At 27.4% G+C, this 19,362-nt stretch overlaps 1 protein-coding gene across 10 annotated transcripts in view; it reads left to right on the forward strand.

Moving 5' to 3' along the window:
• The window catches only part of LOC102681371 (dystrophin, isoforms A/C/F/G/H-like), a 428,634-nt gene that overhangs the window by 9,621 nt on the left and 399,651 nt on the right, over positions 1-19,362 (forward strand). For 8 of the 10 annotated variants that reach the window (XR_004150464.1, XR_004150465.1, XR_421758.2 and 5 more), the window contains 31 exons: positions 2,599-2,660; positions 2,742-2,834; positions 3,294-3,371; positions 3,442-3,534; positions 3,671-3,760; positions 3,850-4,048; positions 4,142-4,290; positions 4,397-4,792; positions 4,858-5,499; positions 5,577-5,699; positions 5,794-6,273; positions 6,395-6,552; positions 6,630-6,997; positions 7,143-7,930; positions 8,011-8,163; positions 8,548-8,709; positions 9,021-9,323; positions 9,394-9,537; positions 9,623-9,793; positions 9,880-10,062; positions 10,154-10,270; positions 10,364-10,483; positions 11,420-12,808; positions 13,011-13,235; positions 13,529-14,044; positions 14,114-14,751; positions 15,141-15,288; positions 15,778-15,894; positions 15,980-16,156; positions 16,222-16,329; positions 16,803-16,914. Coding sequence is in view for 1 of the 10 variants with exons in the window: in XM_031510344.1 (XP_031366204.1) it covers positions 2,599-2,660; positions 2,742-2,834; positions 3,294-3,371; positions 3,442-3,534; positions 3,671-3,760; positions 3,850-4,048; positions 4,142-4,290; positions 4,397-4,792; positions 4,858-5,499; positions 5,577-5,699; positions 5,794-6,273; positions 6,395-6,552; positions 6,630-6,997; positions 7,143-7,930; positions 8,011-8,163; positions 8,548-8,709; positions 9,021-9,323; positions 9,394-9,537; positions 9,623-9,793; positions 9,880-10,062; positions 10,154-10,270; positions 10,364-10,483; positions 11,420-12,808; positions 13,011-13,235; positions 13,529-14,044; positions 14,114-14,751; positions 15,141-15,288; positions 15,778-15,894; positions 15,980-16,156; positions 16,222-16,329; positions 16,803-16,914 (8,502 nt within the window). In the remaining 9 variants the exon portion in view is untranslated. The remainder of the gene's footprint in view (positions 1-2,598; positions 2,661-2,741; positions 2,835-3,293; positions 3,372-3,441; positions 3,535-3,670; positions 3,761-3,849; positions 4,049-4,141; positions 4,291-4,396; positions 4,793-4,857; positions 5,500-5,576; positions 5,700-5,793; positions 6,274-6,394; positions 6,553-6,629; positions 6,998-7,142; positions 7,931-8,010; positions 8,164-8,547; positions 8,710-9,020; positions 9,324-9,393; positions 9,538-9,622; positions 9,794-9,879; positions 10,063-10,153; positions 10,271-10,363; positions 10,484-11,419; positions 12,809-13,010; positions 13,236-13,528; positions 14,045-14,113; positions 14,752-15,140; positions 15,289-15,777; positions 15,895-15,979; positions 16,157-16,221; positions 16,330-16,802; positions 16,915-19,362) is intronic. The other 2 variants (XR_004150468.1, XR_004150470.1) reach the window with 2 other exon arrangements.

Below are 19,362 nucleotides of genomic sequence, written 5' to 3' on the forward strand. Positions count from 1 at the left end.
TATGTGAATACAACTGTTTCATTTCTTGTAACTTCGATATATTCGTTCCATATAGACTAATAATATATAGATTGCGATAGTTCAAAAATCAATAGATTTGAGAATGATTTGACATAACGGTTCCATAGGTCAGATGCATACTACTGATCGATTTCCTATATTTTACTGTTACAGTGATATATGGAACTATATTGTGCGAAATGTCGAGTCATAAATAATTCTGTATTTGCTTACAATATTTCTCTTTATATAGTTTCCATCTGACATGAATTAGAATGATTTCATTGCTTTCTTCAAACAACATTCAAGGGAAATTTGATTTATATTCATCAACAATATTATACATCAATCTTGCGATTTGAGTAAATTATTTCATTATTAATGTAAGTATAGATACAGTATTTAAATAGATGAATTGCATTTTAACTATGTTTCTAATATCAATTTAATCCGACAAGGAGATAACTAATATCAATTAAGATTAAAATGACAATAAGTATTCGCGACAATGTTAAGATTCGCGTTTTCCGTTTGATACTACGAAAGCTGAGTGACCTCGGCTCTGAAATTCCGTTATATTCATCATGTGCAATCATCTCTAAGCTTGTCGTCTATCATATATCTTCTTGTCAACAATGATTAAAAATACACAATTCTTTCGAATTATATAATTATATAAAAAAATTTAAAATTCATAAGAAACTTATAATTATATATGAATAGAATGAATTCCAAATTCTGTATTAAAGTATTGGAATAGAAAAATATGTAGATATGTATATTCTAAACATTCAATCGACAGATAATCTTTGTTAGCATTTTACAGTTTAAACAAAACTTCCAGAAACGATAGAAATTCTTCGCAACCGGGCTCTAACCGATTTCTATCCGTGAATCATCATCATCCGTTATAAGTCGAGTTTCCAAGTGAGAAGATATTTTTAAACAACAAGTTAACTCATCCTCCCAAGTTAACGAGTAAATACCATCCTATTAGTAGCGTGGCTAACGTGTATCACCATCGAACAATCGTTCTAATGGTCGTTACTCCCGATCGCGTAGGATGGTCTATCGAGAGCGCGCAGGAAGTGGCGCGATGATTACGTGTTGTGATTGGATTTTTCTAACAGAAAACGGCGGCGATTCAGAGGAACGAGGCACGATCATCTCTTAAAGAAAACTGGTGGATCGTATGACGGTGCAAAAGAACTGGATGCACCATATTCGGAAGCGGCACGGTTTCGTAAGGAAAGGCTCCACGTTGACCGATGCCAGGCCAGGAAAGACTCACGCTCTCGTATCTTACGGCATACTTTGCTTCGGCTACGTGATCGCCATTTATAATATCCCCCTCGGCTTCCCTTCGATTCTCTCCATTATCTTGTATGCCTTCGAATGTAAGATAAGTACGACCGTTCATTCATTCATTCATCGCTGGCCAGTGACGTCCGCGTGTTTGTTCCGTTTCTTTTCGATTTATTGGTTTGCTCAAATATAGGACGAAAAATGCATAGCTTTCTGGATCGATTAGCGCCAGGGAGTTTGATAAAGTTCTAAATGATTAATACTGCACTTGCGATGTTGATGGACTTAATGATGTTGAGACGTTTCACTTGGCAATAATTCGAGGATATGCGATCGAAGGCAATGGTGATAACTTGAAATAGGAATAGATGATCTGACAGATTTGTGAAGGATATAGGATATAGGATATTGTTCGAGTAAGAATTTATAGCATAGGTCGGTATAAAGCAATATGATCGGAATCTGAATATTCTGGTTTCTGGTAAAAATACGTCTAATGTATGCGGTTGCGTCGGGTTTTGAAGGACTCTGTTTAGATATCGAAGAAACGAGTGAAAGACCGTTTTGATCAAAGTACGATGAATCATTCGAACAATTTACCTTTATAAGTTAAACACTTGTCTCTGAATTTTGAAGGGATGATTAGTTATTCAAACTTCCTATATATGTACATCTATAAAATAAAATTCTCGTGACTCTTGAAAAATCGCTAGTCGTACAGAATCTAACCAGGTATTTAAGCATCATGCTTATGACTTTCTGTTGGCCGACCTAAATTTCAAGAGTTTACTGCTGCATCTACCGGGGTCAATGAGTGTCAACGCGATAGATGACGAGACGTCGTTGCCACGTCGACAATAATTTCGCGGTAATATCGAAATGACAATGAAACCACTGCTCTTGTTTTAGGAACAAAATATTTAAATCAAAATTCCTTGCTCTTTTTTCAGCCGAATCATCATAATAACTGTGAGATTTGAATTATCCGCTTTTCCACAAATTTCTCGAGATAGTTGCGAGAATTTAATACATTATGTATAATATTATCATTAATAATATCATCATCATTATTAATAATTATCGTATAATATTTTTATATGATATGTTTTCATTTGAAATATTATTTATTAATTTTTTTTGATTATCTAAAATGTAATTGTACAATTATTTAATTATTAAGATTGATATATCATTGTGTATAAATTTATTACATTAAATTATAAATGCGATAAATTGGCTTACATTAAGAATAATTATTTTTCGATTATAATATAATAATTAAATATGTTGCAGATGAGCGGGAAGATGTGCAAAAGAAAACGTTTGCAAAATGGATAAATTCGCAATTACTTAAGGTACGTGTCATGTTTTTAAATATAAAACAAAAATAGGAATATGTTAATATAATCAAATAATAAATTAAATCTTTATCGCAGAATCATCACGAGCCGATTTCTGATTTGTTCGTTGATTTACGAGATGGCAATCGGTTATTGTCTCTCCTGGAAGTTCTCACGTCTAAAGTCTATGTAAGTATAGTATTTTCAGTATAGGTGAATGATTACATAAACGGATAGGTACGATAGCTTGTTACGAGACATACATGGTATTTTTATTTTACGTCTGATGTAATCTTTTAAACATTCCGCTGACAATTATTTTTTTTTTAAATGCTTCTTGGAGTAGCACGTCTCGTGTTTACATTATGAGCTTTACGAATAGAATTCCAAACAGGTGCGCCTATCGAGCATTACGAATATTTACATAAAACTGCTAGTTATCTATATATAGTAGGCGTAAGAATATTCCGAGCGAAAAATATGCATCGTTCCGCATATTTATGCTGTTTCATGAATATCTTAAATCATTCGGAAGAATCGCTTTATTTAAATATTCCTTTAAATCGCACTACTTATAATTCTTTTTGATGATTTTCTATAAAAATAAAAATCGTATACCTAATCTTATAATCTATTTGTTATTTACAGAAAAGAGAACGCGGTCGAATGAGAGTTCATCATTTGAATAATGTTAATAAAGCTTTGCAAATTCTTGAACAAAATAATGTAAGTTGCTGATATTTAATTAAGAAACGATATAGAAAGTGCAAACTAATGTTTCTTATCATTCTCCTAGGTAAAACTCGTAAATATTAGCAGTAACGATATAGTTGATGGGAATCCTAAGCTAACACTTGGATTAGTATGGAGTATTATTCTACACTGGCAGGTCAGTTTTATGATTGGATTAATTTGTCTAGAATGAAAATTATCAGTATGTTTTTATTATTGTGTGTTATCATTTTTGTTATCTTATGTGATTTTTTTTAAGTCATTGTTTGAGACTAAATTAAATGTTTCCTTAGGTACATTACCATCTGAAAGATTTAATGACAGAACTACAACAGACGAATTTAGAGAAAACTCTTTTAGCATGGTGTCGTCAGAATTCACAGGTGAAAATATAATATCGAATTAAAATAATATCTTTTTTAATTTATTGCTGTAATATATGATAAAATTTTGATATTTATATCGTTTTTAGAATTATTCTGGAGTTGATATTAAAAATTTTACTACATCTTGGTCAGATGGTTTAGCATTCAATGCTATTCTTCATAAATGGAAACCGCATTTATTTGATTTTAATAACATAGCGCGTAAACATCCCAATGCTAGACTAGATCATGCATTTCGTATTGCTCAGGAACAATTGGGTATTGAACGTTTGTTGGATCCAGAAGGTAATATAAATCAAAAAAATCAAATTAATGTTAATTTTACTTCTACAATATTTATTACAATATTTAAAAATTATATATTGTATTTTATGACAGACGTGAATACATCGGTGCCGGATAAAAAATCAATAATGATGTACGTTATGTGTCTTTTTCAATCATTACCTCATTCTGGAGATGATATAGGCGAATTAGATCTATCAGTAGCAAGTGATAGTAGCCCGGTTACTACTCCGGGAGCAGAGGTAACTTGATTTTATATTATTCGTATAATTTATAAAAATATATATAAAATTTATATTTATATTTATATTTAATAATTTATAATTTATAAAATAAAAATATTTGTAGAATACATTATCTTTTACAAATTTTGGAACACCAACATCACGACCGATGAGTCTTGCAACAAACGTATCGGTAGAACTTGGTGGTTATCAAGTTGCTCTCGAGGAAGTTTTGACTTGGCTTTTGGAGGCAGAAGATAAATTAAATCATGCTCCAGATCCTGGATCTACTTTAGAAGTATTAAAGCAACAATTTCACGAACACGAATCATTTTTGGTAGAATTATCCGGCCATCAAGATGGTGTTGGTGCTGTATTGGAAGAAGGTGCGAGATTATTAGCGGAAGGCGGTTTACATAAGGATGAAGAACACGAAGTTCGTGTTCAAATGTCATTATTAAATTCTCGATGGGAAGGACTTCGAATGCGTGCAATGGAAAGACAAACTAAAATTCATGAGGTGAATATAATGACAATAATATTAATTTTATATATCATTAGTAAATAATTTTTTAATTACTCTAGGTTCTTATGCAAATGCAACAAGGTCAGTTAGATGCATTACGACAATGGTTAACAAGAACTGAAGATAGAATTTCGCGAATGGCAGCTATTGAATTAAATCAATCTGCCTTAGATGAACAACTGAAACAATTGAATGAACTAGAGCAAGATATTGAGGCACAGCAGGGAGTTGTTGATGGTATGAGAAATATGGTAGTTGTTGTAGATGAAGAAAATTCTGAAGCAGTTTATGCGCAAATGGAAGATCAATTATCTGCTCTCGGAGAGCGATGGACTCACATTTGTCAATGGAAAGAAGAAAGGAGACAACGTTTGCAGGCTCTTTCTTCACTTTGGCAAAATGTTAATGATGACTATAAAAGATTAGTGTCATGGTTGAATGAAACTGAAATTACTTTAAAACAAATGGAAGCAAATCCTGCTTCCGAAATTGGTGAAGTACTTGAAAGAATTAAAAAATTACAAATATTAAAAATGGATATGGATGAAAATCAAAGAAAATTAATGTCCTTACAAGAATCAATTCAAGAACTGGAAGGACAAAATACTTCACCAGAATGTATTAATATACTAGAAAAAATCGAAAATTTGCAAGATCGATGGGAAGCAGTGGGACAAATAATGGAAGTGCAGACACAAAGGGTAACATAAAATTTATTTATTTTCTATATATTATTTATTTTCTATCTATACAAAAAATATTTTTTATATAATATTAGATAACAAATTCGGGATTTGAATTCGATTTGAAGACTGAGAGGGAAACAACTGTAGTTACAGGCAATGAATGGATGTCGGAAACAGTAACAAGTATCGCTTATAAAGAAGAAATTACTGCAACTGTATGTTTGCGAAAAATTTTATAAATTTTATAAAATATTTATTACATGAATTTATATTTCTTATATTTCTTATATCTATTGTTTTTCTTTTCAGTCTACACCTCATAGTGATTCAAAGAAACGTCGCGTAGATAGTACAAGTAGACATGAATTTGAGTCAGCATTACATAATCTGTATAAATGGCTCGATTATGTTGATTTAGAAATTGGACGATCGGAGGGAGTATTTGACGAATTAAGTATCGAAGAAAAGAAAGTTGTTTATAATGATACAATTGCTGATATAGAAGCACATAAAAATGATTATGACAAAGTTTTAGAATTGGGGAAGCAACTTCTCGAAGAATTAAAAAATGCTAATGAATCGATTGAAACAGATGAAACAAAAATTAAAGATATACAGAATTGTTGGATGGCAACTAATAGTAGACTTGAAGAAATAAGAAATCGTATAGAATATCTAGAAGAAGTAAAAAAATTTCGAACAGAACTGGCTAGTTTGAATTTAATGTTAGATAGCTATTCTAAATGGTTTGATTCAAACAAAGGAAACAATCAAGTGGAACCATTTAGAGTAATATTGTTTTGTTTCTTTAAAATACTTCAAAATAATTTTTTTTTAAATATTTTTTTTTTAAAAATCTAAATAAAATTCTAAATAATAAAGTCTTAATTTAAATATAATTTTTGTTTAGGTGAAATTGAAATCAATGAAATCTCATGAAGAGCGTATAAAAAAATTGTTAGAAAAAGCCAAAGAATTATCAGAAAATCAAACTGGTATTAATGAAACTATCAATTTAAATGAAGATATACAAATGTTTGTTTGTAACTGGGAAAAATTATATAAAACGTAATAATTTCTTTTCGGTATTTATATTGATATATAAAATTTTATACAATTTTAATAATTTGTTAATATCATTTCAGATTATCTGAAAAATTAACTGAATTAAATGATGCTGTTGATAAAACACCGCCGAAGAAATATACAGATGCAGTTACTAATCTCACTTCTTTTATTAATAATGTGGAAAGTATGTTATTATCAGAACATATAGTAATGTCAGATGATAAGACAATGACAGAACAATTACGAAAATTCAGCGATTTGCAAAATTCTTTGAGAGAGCATCAAGAAGTTTATAATTATGTGAACAGTGTTGGACATGAATTAATAATGAAGACCAATGGAGATTCTCAGGGTCAAAGACTTAAAGATGCATTACAAGATCTTATTACTAAATGGAGCGATATACCCATAATATTAGAAGAACGTCAACAAAATTTGCAAAAAGGTATATACATACATACATACACATATATATATATATATATATATGTATGTATGTATGTATGCGCGCATGTGTCTGTTATTTTTTTAATTTTTATATGAAATTTTATTTTTTTCTTTTTTTAAAAATATATGTTAATTTTTCGTAGATATTCAATCTTTAAAAATATTCAATAATGAGCTTACAGAGCTTGAAAATTGGCTTGAAAAATCAAGCCAATATTTAGAAGAATTATCAAAAGATAATGTATCAAATGATATTGAAACTATGGAATTTAAATTAAAACAGATTCAATCTTTTTGTGAAGATATAAATGAAATGAAACCAAAAATAGAAAAACTCCAAATTTCTACAAATAAATTACTTGAAAATTCTGAACCAAAATTTGCAAATGTGTTAAACAATAAGTTAGAAGTTGTATCGCATAAATGGAATGCTATCGTTGACGGTGCTAAAAGTTTAAATGATAAGTATGAGGATACATTGAAAAAAAATGATGAAATAATAAATGGAATAGAAGACTTTACAAAATGGTTATCAACTTTAGAAAAAGAAATACCAATTGAAACCAAAATAACATCTTCTGTTGAACTGTTTCAAGTTCGTGGTCGATATCAATCATTAAAAGAAAAGATAGATAAGCGAGTAGAAGAATTTAGAAATCTCAATGAAATGGGCAATGATAAATTATTAAGTTCTGAAGGATCTTCAGTGCAAGAACTTGGTAGACGATTTACATTTTTAAATGCTCGTTGGACCGATGTTACAGATCGTATTTATGAACGATATAGACATTTACAAAATGCTAGCCACGAATATGGTGAATTCCGTGCTTTAGTTGCACAAGAAAGTGATTGGTTGGATAAATTAGATAAAAGATTAAGAAGATCAACAGAAAGAGCTGCAGATGCTGAAGAAATATCAGAAGAACTTGATGTAAGTGTACTTAATATAATTTATATATTGGACAAATTACTATAATTTTTAAAAAAATAATAAATATTTGCCTTGAAAAGGATTTAGAAAATTATATACGAAATCATCCAGAATTAAGACTTGAAAAGATACAAGAAATAGGTAAACAGTTGATTGAAAGTAATATCATGATTCAGTCCATTCAAACAGATGTAGACAATTTAACAAATCGTTGGGAAAGCTTAAATAATCAGGTATGATGATCATTATATATAATGTTATGCTTGAAATATTGATTTTGTTTATAACAAAAAATTGTATTGATGTTTAACTGCATGCATCATTGGCAAAAAAATCTATTTATTTATTTAAACATATTCATTGATTAGTTTTTTTATTCTGCTTCAAAATATTACTGTTGCTTGTACGAATTATAAATTTTTTTCTTTGTTTAATAATTATTATTCGGATAAATTTTCAATATTCTTAGACAAATAATTTTTTTATATTTATATTATATCTTTTTAAATTTTAAATAATTTTTTACATGAAAATTTTGTTGTTGAATATTATTTGATAATATATATTACACAATCTTTATTGAGTTATATAGAAAATTAGAATTATATTTTGAGTAGGCAGGGCAGCGAGCAAAGCTGCTAGAAGGATCAGTGAAGCAAGCACAACAATCAGAAGGACGTATTCTTGCCCTTCAGCATTCCTTAACACAAATAGATTCTGTACTAACAGCACGTCTTGACTGCGACCTTACAGCTGATGATTTGCCTCATGATTATCAGGTCTGTTAATGAAATTTTTGTTATTTATTTATTGAACATTTATTTAAAAAAATATGATTCATTTACAAATTAATACAAAAATGTAAATATAATATGTATACTAAAAATGTAAAAATCATCTTTTCCTCTTACATTAATAAACATTGTATATAAAACATTGCTTCTAAGAAGCATGATAGAAAAGTTATTTGTATTTTGCAAAAATATAAAATAAAAAATATATAATACATTTTTTTTTTATTATAAATCGGGAGAAAAATTAGATAAATATAAATTTTCTTCTGATATTAATTATATAAATCAAACTTTAGAAATTAATGGAAGAAATGGAACATCAACGATCTACACTTCAAGAAATGGCATTACAAATTGAATCCTACAAGGCTTCTGGAAAACAAGAAGCAGCACTCAGATTACAAGAACAACTAACTCTCATTGAACAGAAATTCTCTGAAGTTCAACAGAAATTTCAACGTTTTCGATGTCCAACGAATTTAGAACCAAGATTATCCAGAGCTTTACGAGAACTTAGAGGAATAGAAGAAGCAACTTGTTTATTAGAACTGTCATCAGAAGATCCAGAAGCTATTGAAGGTCAACTTAAACATTGTCTGGTAATAAATTATTTATTATATAAATTATATATTTTGATAAATTCAAATTTTATACTTTATTTTTTTATAGCGTTTTTATCAAACATTAAGTGAAATTAAAAGTGAAATAGAAAATATTATAATAACTGGTAGAAAATTAGTTGAAGAAAAAAGTGTCACTGAACCAGAGAAATTTTCGCGACGAATTGATATGTTAAAAGAATTATATAATAAGGTAATACGCGTAATATCAATGTATATATTTTTAATAAAATATTATTTTCTATATAAAAATTTATGTAAAAATTATATTATTATAGTTGGGTTTACATATAACTGAATCAAAAGCATGTTTGGAAACAGCATTGGATTTATCACGCGATATGTATAAAAATATGTCTTATATTAATATGTCTATAGATAGTATTAATAAAGAATTAGATAATCAAAAAAATATGCCTGATCTTCCAGTTAATGCGATATATGTACGAGTAAGTATGTGATTAATATATAAGTACATAAATTTAAATTTTATGATTTTTTATAAAAACGAATAACTGTGAAATTGCTTAAATAGGAAACCTTGACAGAAGTAATACCACGATTAAACGTTGTAAAAGATAAATTGTTAAATTCACAGGATGAATTTTCTAAACTTTGCGATCCTATGTATTTAGAACAACTTAAAGAAAAATTATCAGATGTTGTTATTAGATTAGCAAATACTGAAAAAAGATTAAGATTATGTAATGCTTCAGAGGTAAATTTATTATACATAAAAAAATTAATATTAATATAAAGTGATTCAAATATTTGAAATATTTGAAATGATTCAATTTTTATATTTTTAGGAAGAGCCTAATGTTGATGAAATAAAAGCATGGCTTTTACAAGTTGAGGAAAAACTAAATAAATTAGATAGTGTTCCGGTTGATCAATTGACGGAAAATCACTTTGAACAATGCAAAGTAAACAATAATTTTTAATTGCAATATATTAATTAAAATTACATATTATATATATTTTTAAAATTTTTTTCAATAACTTATGTTAATTTTTAGGCTGTTCAAAGCGAAATGATTGAAGCAAAACCAAAAGTCAACCAACTACAACGTTATACTTATTACCCGAAAGTTTCAGATGTTTGTAAAAAATGGGAGGATATATCTAATAGAATTCAAGTATGTATAAATATTTGTGTAATAAATTTAAATATCATCCATTGCTTGTTTTCTCATTGCTTGTATTGCTTCTTCTTTATCTTAACATTTGGTATATGTAATGCTTGTGCTTTATAGTACCATTACGTATATCTTATCGAAAAAAATTTTCATTTCTTCAATGATGTAATAATGATATAACTATTTCAATGATATAATTATGAAATTTTTATAAAATAATGTTTCAATTTCAATTGAAAAATTAGTTGATGCAATACGCAAAAATTTTATGTTTGAAGTTTAAAGTATAATTTAATTAATAACACATTAATTATTAATTTATAGCAATTTTATTTTTCATTTTTTTTTTATTAATTTTTTTTATAATTTTTATAATTTTACTTATTTTCTACTTATTTTTTTAAATTTTCTAATTTTTTAAATCTTTTAAAAATTTACACATAAATGAATTACATATATATTAAAATATATTATTTAAGTTCGATTAATATTTCATGTATTTAATACTTCATTATGTGTCTGGGTATTATACTATATAAGTTATATTAGTAAGTTTTATAGATCATTTTGATCTTGTCCAAGAGGTGTCTCTATCTATGTAAATAATATTGTCATTATTAATAAAAAGCAAATATAAACTTTGGTGAATGGAAAATATTTGTTTATGGATCATTTATGATATTGTCTCTCCCCTTATGTAGATTTTTATACAGAAGTCTGAATATGATTATAAAACAACGAATAAAAAATGAACAGAAATGTACTCCAAAATTTTTGTACTGGTGATGGATACACGCAACGAAAAAGCTTTGTTTGCACAATGAAATGCATTGTCACTTTCATTTTGGCCATGCTTGATATTGTCATACTATTAATGCTCTTTCAATTAACTGTCGCCTGTCCATGAATTTTCTGTTACCTATCATATTTTCACAGGAATGGATCCACAAAATCACAGACAGTTTATTAATAAAAAGTAAGATGGGAGAAACAAAGGGGAGAGACAATTATGGACGTACTAAATTGTCTAGACAGGATCAAACTTCAATGCAACTAGCTAAAAAAGAAAATAAATTGATAGATGAGAATGAGGAAATATATGGCATAGGATATCTTAATCCTGCATTTGATGAAAGTCAATGTAATATTATTTGTACACCTGAAAGTTCACCAGTTGATATTGTTCATCGAAGCCGGAAATCTTCCGCAAAATCTGAGAAAGTAAAAGCTAAAATTGTAGATGTTAGTAGAACTGTTAGACGAAAATTAGACATGAGCTCTATACCTGATGTTGTTCAGACTTCTCAACCACAAGTTGTTCATATTGATGATGATCTATCTTCTTTATCTCCTGATACAGATGTATACATGGCCGACGAAGAATTTTTTTTGTCCAAAAATAGCACATTATTTTCTCAAGTTTCTTCTAATACATTAATTACGACAGAATCTAAACCATTAAACTATAACACACAGATGAATCCCTTTCATATTGTAGAAGTAAAAGAAATGGAAATAATAAAATCAGTTGCATCTCCTGAAGATCACGTAATATTACCAAGTGCAAATGTCAGTGCAGGATTAAAGCCACAAGTTGTTGAAAGAGTAGAAATTATTGAAGATACAGAAACTGAACCAGAATCAGTAGATACAGATACAGAAGATAAAGAAACTAGGATAAAAGTTTGTAAAAATACAATTAGTAATGGGAATCAAATTGTTAATAAGAAAAGAGAACTTATTCCTATATTGAAGAAGAAAAAAATAATAGATTCATATTCTGCAAAAAATGTTAAAAAATTAACTCTGAAATTAGATGTTGAGGATATTTCAGCTGATAATCAAATTTCAAATTATAAACCACAATTTTCATGTAAAGTAAACAAATTAGAAAAAAACTCCGCGTGGAAAGATAAGGATAGCATAGCTGAATATCTTATACTCGAAGATAATGAAATAAGTACAAAATCAAGATGTTCTGCTGATCTTGTTCTCACATCAGGAATTAATTTTACAAAAAGCAAAAAAGAGCTCAGTAATGTTAAAGAATTAACATTTGAAAAAAATACAGATTTTTCAAAGTTGCATGGTAATGAAAATCATAATAATGATTATGAAAAAAATATAAAATTGATGTTATTTAGACGTGCTAGAAGTATTTCAAAAGATGATACACTAGAGGATTGTGAAAGCTTTTACGGAAGCGATAAAGAAACAGATGATGTTTTAATTTTTTCCGATGATACAGAAATTGATGTTGGAAGTTCCAGTTCAGAGGGAGAAGATTCAAATTCAAAGGAGCATATTGAGCACCTCTTGGGCAAGGTAATTCTAATAGCATTTATCTTGCCATTGTAAGATCTATCTCTATGTACAATGTATGCATATATTAATAATACAATTCGTAATAGTAACAATTAGAATTTTAACATTTAATAGATATATATAATATAGGTGAAGGCTAACATATAAATGTATAAAGAAATTTAATTCATTATGGATTTTCTTATAATTTTGTTGTATATAGATACAGACTGAAAAATTATCACAAGAAACACAACATAAAATAGAGACGAAGATTTCTAGTGATAAGAGACCTTTTAAAATTTCAACTAGTTTATCCAGAACAGGCTTAGAAAAAAGTATTTTGGAATTTGAACAAGCTGCACAACGGATGTTACATAGAATGGATGTCATGTTGATGAGCATCAGTGGAATCAGTAATGAAAAAGATCCAACTAAACGACTTGAAGTTTGTATTATATTTTTTTAAAAATTTTTTTTAATTGTAACATTAATAAATCTAAAATATATTTGAATATTAAAAATTAAGATGTTAAAAATTTAGAAGTGATTCATAAACACTAGTAATTTTACAAATAATTTTAATGTTTATATAAATTAAAAATTGTCAAAATGTATATATATTATATATAAATATGTATATAAATATGTATATATTAGTGAAATATATTTCAAAATCTTTTACATGTTTTTTAGTATTATGAATTATACATTTGTTTAATATATGTTTATTTATTTCAGGTACTAAAAGGAGAAGTTAGTACTCTTGCTCCAGATGCAGCAGCTTTGATTAGTAAAGGTGATGGACTAGTTATGACAGTACATATATCTGATCCTGTTAGAGCTGAGAAGATAAAAAATGAACATCAAGATAAATTAAGAAGCAAATGGCATCAAGTTATGTCCGAAATAGAAACGAGACGCACACAAGCACAAAGAGGAGAGGAAATGTTAAGACAATATAATGCCATAATAACAGAATTTGAAGATTGGTTTCGAGATGTACCATTAAAACTTGAACAAGTAAATAATTATGAGGGGCAATTAGAATCTTTTACTGTAGAATTTGATGCTAAACAAGAACAGATTAAAAAATTAAATGAATTAGCGGTTGAATTAAAAAAATTAAATATTGGGTATGCTGAAACTATAAGATATAGCATTAACAGTAGGTGGCAAGAAGTTAGTTCACAATTTAAAAGATTTAGTGGTAGTAAGGATAAGGACAAACATGTGACAGACAAAAAAGTTGAAGTGGTATGTTAATATTTTCTATTTTTTTTTAGTTTATCGAATAATTTTTTTTTTTAATTTTACATTTTGCAGGATGTTGGAGGAGTTGATATGCAAGAATTTACTGCCAGAGTTAATAAGATTAGAGAAGCTGTTGTAACTGTAACGAGATCTTTAAATTCTGTGCCATTGAATGGTGATGATTATGAAATTTTTTCAAATCAAGAAGAATGTTTAAAAAAAATTAATAACGCATTAAATATTTTAAAACCAAGCATTGAAGAAATCAATACTATTTTTGAAAATGTTGCTTCACAGTTAAGAAGAGAGCAAGGCGAACAAATTAGACGTTTGAGTGATAAATTACGAGATGAATGGATAAATGTTAATCAAAGTTATGTAGAAAGATATAATCGTTGGAATAAATGTTATGAAAAATGGAAAGAACTTTGCAACACATGTCGGTCTTTTTCTGATTGGTTAGATAAAACGGAAGATTCATTAAAAAAATTAAATTCTCTTGGTCAATCTAAAATATCAAGAACAAAAATATTTGAATTGGAACAAGAGATTTCTAGGATGCAAAGAATTATGAATAATATTAACGTTTCAAGTGCTAGTATTTTAACTCGCGCTAAAGCTGAAGATATGATGGAATTAAGAGAAATGATTGAAACTATAAAACGACGTTGGCAAAATATTATAACGGACTTAAATACACGAAAAGAGAAGTATGAAAAAATATTAATTAAGATTTATTTTAATAAATATATTTATATTTTTCATGAATTTATTAATATATATATTAATAAATATATTAATAAATAAAATAATAATTTATTGTTTAACTTATATGTAGCATAGAAAGCTAAGCTTTTTCTGCTACTGAGTTATTTCAGTTGTGATTTGTCTTTAGTGCTGTAGTAATCAACTCAGAATAGAGAAGCACAGATTAAATTATATTTAAATTATATATAACATTTAAATTTTTTTTATATATCAATTTTTTTTCATCATTTTAATATTTGAAAATTTTTTTAATAATTTAATTATTAATAATTATTTGTATTAATGCTTTTTAAATTGATACATTAATTTAATAATTATGCGATTTTTAAAGGAATTTTGCTATGGAAAAGAAAGTGAACAATGAAGGCAGAATTTTAGAAAGTGCTCATAATATATTAGAGCAAATCAATTCTTTATTGGTGTCAGCAGCAAATCCTTCAGATGAGACTTCTTTATCAATAAGATTGTCATTAATTAAGGTAAATTTATACATTTATAAAATAATTAAAATTTTAAGAAAGCATATAATATAATTAAAATTTATTAAAATCATATTATTTATTTAATTACAACATTAATATATACAATTTTGATATGTTTACTGATTATATAATTTTACTATGAGTATGTTTCACATCACTTATACAGTTTTAAATACAGTTTATTATACAGTTTTAAGTTGAATTATTAGTTGATAACATTTTTAGTAAAATATGTATAATAATAATTTAACTTGACTGTTATAATGTTATCGAATAAACTGAAACTGAATCTAATAATACATTTCATGTCATGACTACATAAACTAAAGTGTGCCAAGATATAAATAGCAACTCTTATTTTCTATTTCTTTTAGTATTAGATATAAATATTAAATGTAAGTTTATATTTTTTACACATAATAGATTTTTTAAAATTCTATATAATATAAATTCTAAATATAATATATAAATAATTTTTATTTTTAGGCTAGACAAGAAGAACTTTCTTCTCGCAAAAGATCATTACAGAATTTAATAATAAATCAAAATGATATTTCTTTGGGAGAAGATGAATGTAATAAATTACTTTCAGATATGGATAAGGTATCATATTAAATTTATTTATAATAAATCATATATTATTGTTTATAAATAATTATAATTTAAATTATTTTAATTAATTTTTTAGGCTAATATAAGCCTTTCCAATCACCGTGACTATGTTGAGAATAAACTTGTATCTCTTAAAAAATATATTTGTACTTTGGATACTATTATGGCTTGGGTCATGGAAACTAGAGCGAGAATAAATATATCCCGAGAATTACCTCAACAAGAACGAATCGAAATTATTAACAATATTATGGTAAATATAAAAATATGTATATATTTATTATAAGAAAAAATGAAAAATAATAATTTATTTTGTAGACCAAAGTTGAAGATCGAGAAATGGAAGTAAAGGATGTATTAGAAAATTATACTAATTTAGAGAAAGAATGCGAATCTGCAAAACAACCTATTTCTGTAGAATTACAAGTAAGTAAAAAATAATACAAAATTGAAAATTTTTAATTTAAATACAATTTTAATACAATTTAAATAGAATTTAATATAATCAATTTAATACAATTTTAAATAAAAAATAGAATTTTTTTTAGAAAAAATAAAATTTAATATAATTTAAATAGAATTTAATATAATGAATTTAATACAATTTTAAATAAAAAATAGAATTTTTTTTAGAGAAAATAAAATATAATAAATTCATTAAATATTTGATTTAAATATTTGAATATTCTAGTTATTATAAAGTACCAATAATAAAAGGAAAATGTTACTATATTTACGTCTCTAGTTATATAGGAAAAATTAATTTTAAAAGGTGGCGCTCTGATTAATGTAAGTCAGTTTTATTCGAACTAGCGTATGTGACAGGTGGATGATTGTTCGTAACTTTTATTTCAAGTTTTGTGATCAATTTTCTGTTCAGTTTTGTGTATTTTTAATAGGAAAAGTTAAAAAAATTACGAGAAGATTGGCAATTTGTGAAAAACAATGGAGAATTATCAAATTATGATGTCAAAACTGCAATTGCTATTGGAACGGCGTCATCAGGGATCGGTGAGTTTTTCTTTCCTTATATAAATCAGAATTAAGAAATAATAGCAGAAATATAACGTTTTTGTAGTTCTATATAATAAGTAGAAAGTTTCTAATATTATTATTAACTAATATTAACTAATATTCATATGAATTTTTTCATTCTACGCATATTGCGCATTTCGTTTTTGCATTCTATTGCGCGGGAAAAGTTCAATTTGAATGTTCGTACTTTAGTAGTAGTTCGTAATAACCATAAGATGGCATATTTGTCGCTAATAATAAAATCGTGTTTTATATTACAAAATATATTAACTTTCAACAATTACTATTAATTTAAATATTTTTTATTGACAAATACATATATAAAAATTTTTAGAATTTTTTTTATTTTAATTTTTTTTTTATTTTGACAAATATATGTATTTTTCATTAGATTTTTAATAATTTATTTATTTAAAATCATGTCATCTGTTAATTTTTAAGTGTTTAAAAATATTTATATTTCAAAATTAATTTTAATATAAATATTAAGCATAAAATTTTCAAAAATTTTAATTTGAAATTAAAAATATTAAATATAAAAGAAACTAAAAATTATAAATCTTGTTGCATCTTGGTAGGATAATTTTTTTTTTATGTAATAAAATTATTCAACAATTAGTATAGTATAATATAGCCATACATAAGTATCCGCTGTTTAAAAATTTAGTAAAAATAAAAGCCATACTAATTCTTAAATATGCGTTCTTTGCGACTGTTGGGGAATTTTCCAAAGAATCTGGTAACTGAACAATAAATAGTCCGTTTAGTTGGTTCGGTAACTGTAGCCACATATCACTTCCACTCCACCTCGTGGAACAATATATATTCGCCACGTTAAGTGCAGTCTTTTCACCGAGTAGCAGAGCTTTTCTTTTACTTTCGTTGCACGATCGATCTATGCATTCAGAATCGTCGACGACGATAAATTCTCCCGATTCGTTCTGTCTTTAATTAGAATTCATTCTAACAACATTCTCGTCCGAATCTTTTGATAGAAATCGAATCGACGCTATAAATCGATACGATCTTAACGTCTATAACTTTATATCTTAAATCTATATACAATAGATTTTCTTTTTTACGAGCAAAGTCGGTGATCGTAAAAACTTCGATTTAACGTGCGGCGGAATTATTGTTATTAAAAGGCTTAAGTTCGATTTAAGCTTCGGTAATCGACGTTGAATTAAAATTTTGTAACAAGCCATATGATTTGGAATCGTGTTAGGTTAATCGCGGTTGATTCAGGAAGGAAGAACGTGAGCGTGTTGATCCAAAAGCGGAGAGCTTAACGGAAAGGTCGAGGGTTTGTAGTATAAGCGCGATCGTCGGGCCGCATAATGAGCGGATAAGCCGCCTAATGTAGTCGTGGCAGAACACTAGCAGATTGAAGATAGCTAAGGCTTCGTTGTTCTCTGTCTTCCTTGTTCCTCCCTTTTCTACCGTTCTTATCGTCCTTCATTGTCTTCCACTTCGGTGTTACATCAAGATGAAATCAGATTCGTTTGACGGAAATTTGAAGGGTCCAAAAATGGATTAAGCCTAAGCTTTGATCCATCTTCCGGAATAATATATATTATTCCAGTTAATCATTTTCTACGTTTTTTTATCTTTTCGAATATTGCTCGAAATTATGATTGAGAGAGAATCAACGGGATTTCTTTGTGTCCGATCGATTGGAGAAAAAATTTAGGTCTCTTTTTTTATGTTCCCTAAGGGAACAGGATGCATAGTTAATTCATGTCGTTTTTCTCGTAGCAACGTTTTCTTCTAGACAATGATTCCTTGTCGCGATTAAATATATAACATTAATCGATTGATTCTTTGATTCGTTCATTAGGGATTATTGCATTATGTGCATTTACTATTTTTTTCTATTAATAATTTTTTAAAATAATCTTTGATAGAAAATAAAGTAAAATAAATTAGATTAGGTTCTTTTCAAATTTTTATTATTAGAATTATATTTAAAAATAAAACATATATATTTTCATTAATATCCAATGGAATTGAAAGAATCACAGAAATTTATCGAAATTCATCGTTGAAGTATGAATATTCCGTAGTTGGTTAGTTTATTAGCACGTAATGAAAAAGCTGATTAGCGGATGGATTCTCGGTAACTTTTATGCAATATAATATTTCGATATTCGAATGGGAAAGCGGATTGCAGGTTGATTCGAGCTGATGCGATTAGTAGAATATATTGTGAGCCATGATCACGTTAACGGTGAATTACGCCAATCCTAGGAAAGCAGCTTTCAACGGGCCTAGCATGTATATGTCGAGAAACGGATGTTCACCTGAACAAACTCGTTTCTCGTTAGCGAGAGAGCTCATTAAGACTTTCATGTTCCTGTGGTCACGTTTTTTGCCTAGCGTAGCAACATGATGAAAGGGGTGAAAAAAAAAAAAAAAAGGAAACGC

Source organism: Apis dorsata, unplaced genomic scaffold (assembly GCF_000469605.1).
Source record: "Apis dorsata unplaced genomic scaffold, Apis dorsata 1.3 scaffold_222, whole genome shotgun sequence".
NCBI lineage: Eukaryota > Metazoa > Arthropoda > Insecta > Hymenoptera > Apidae > Apis > Apis dorsata.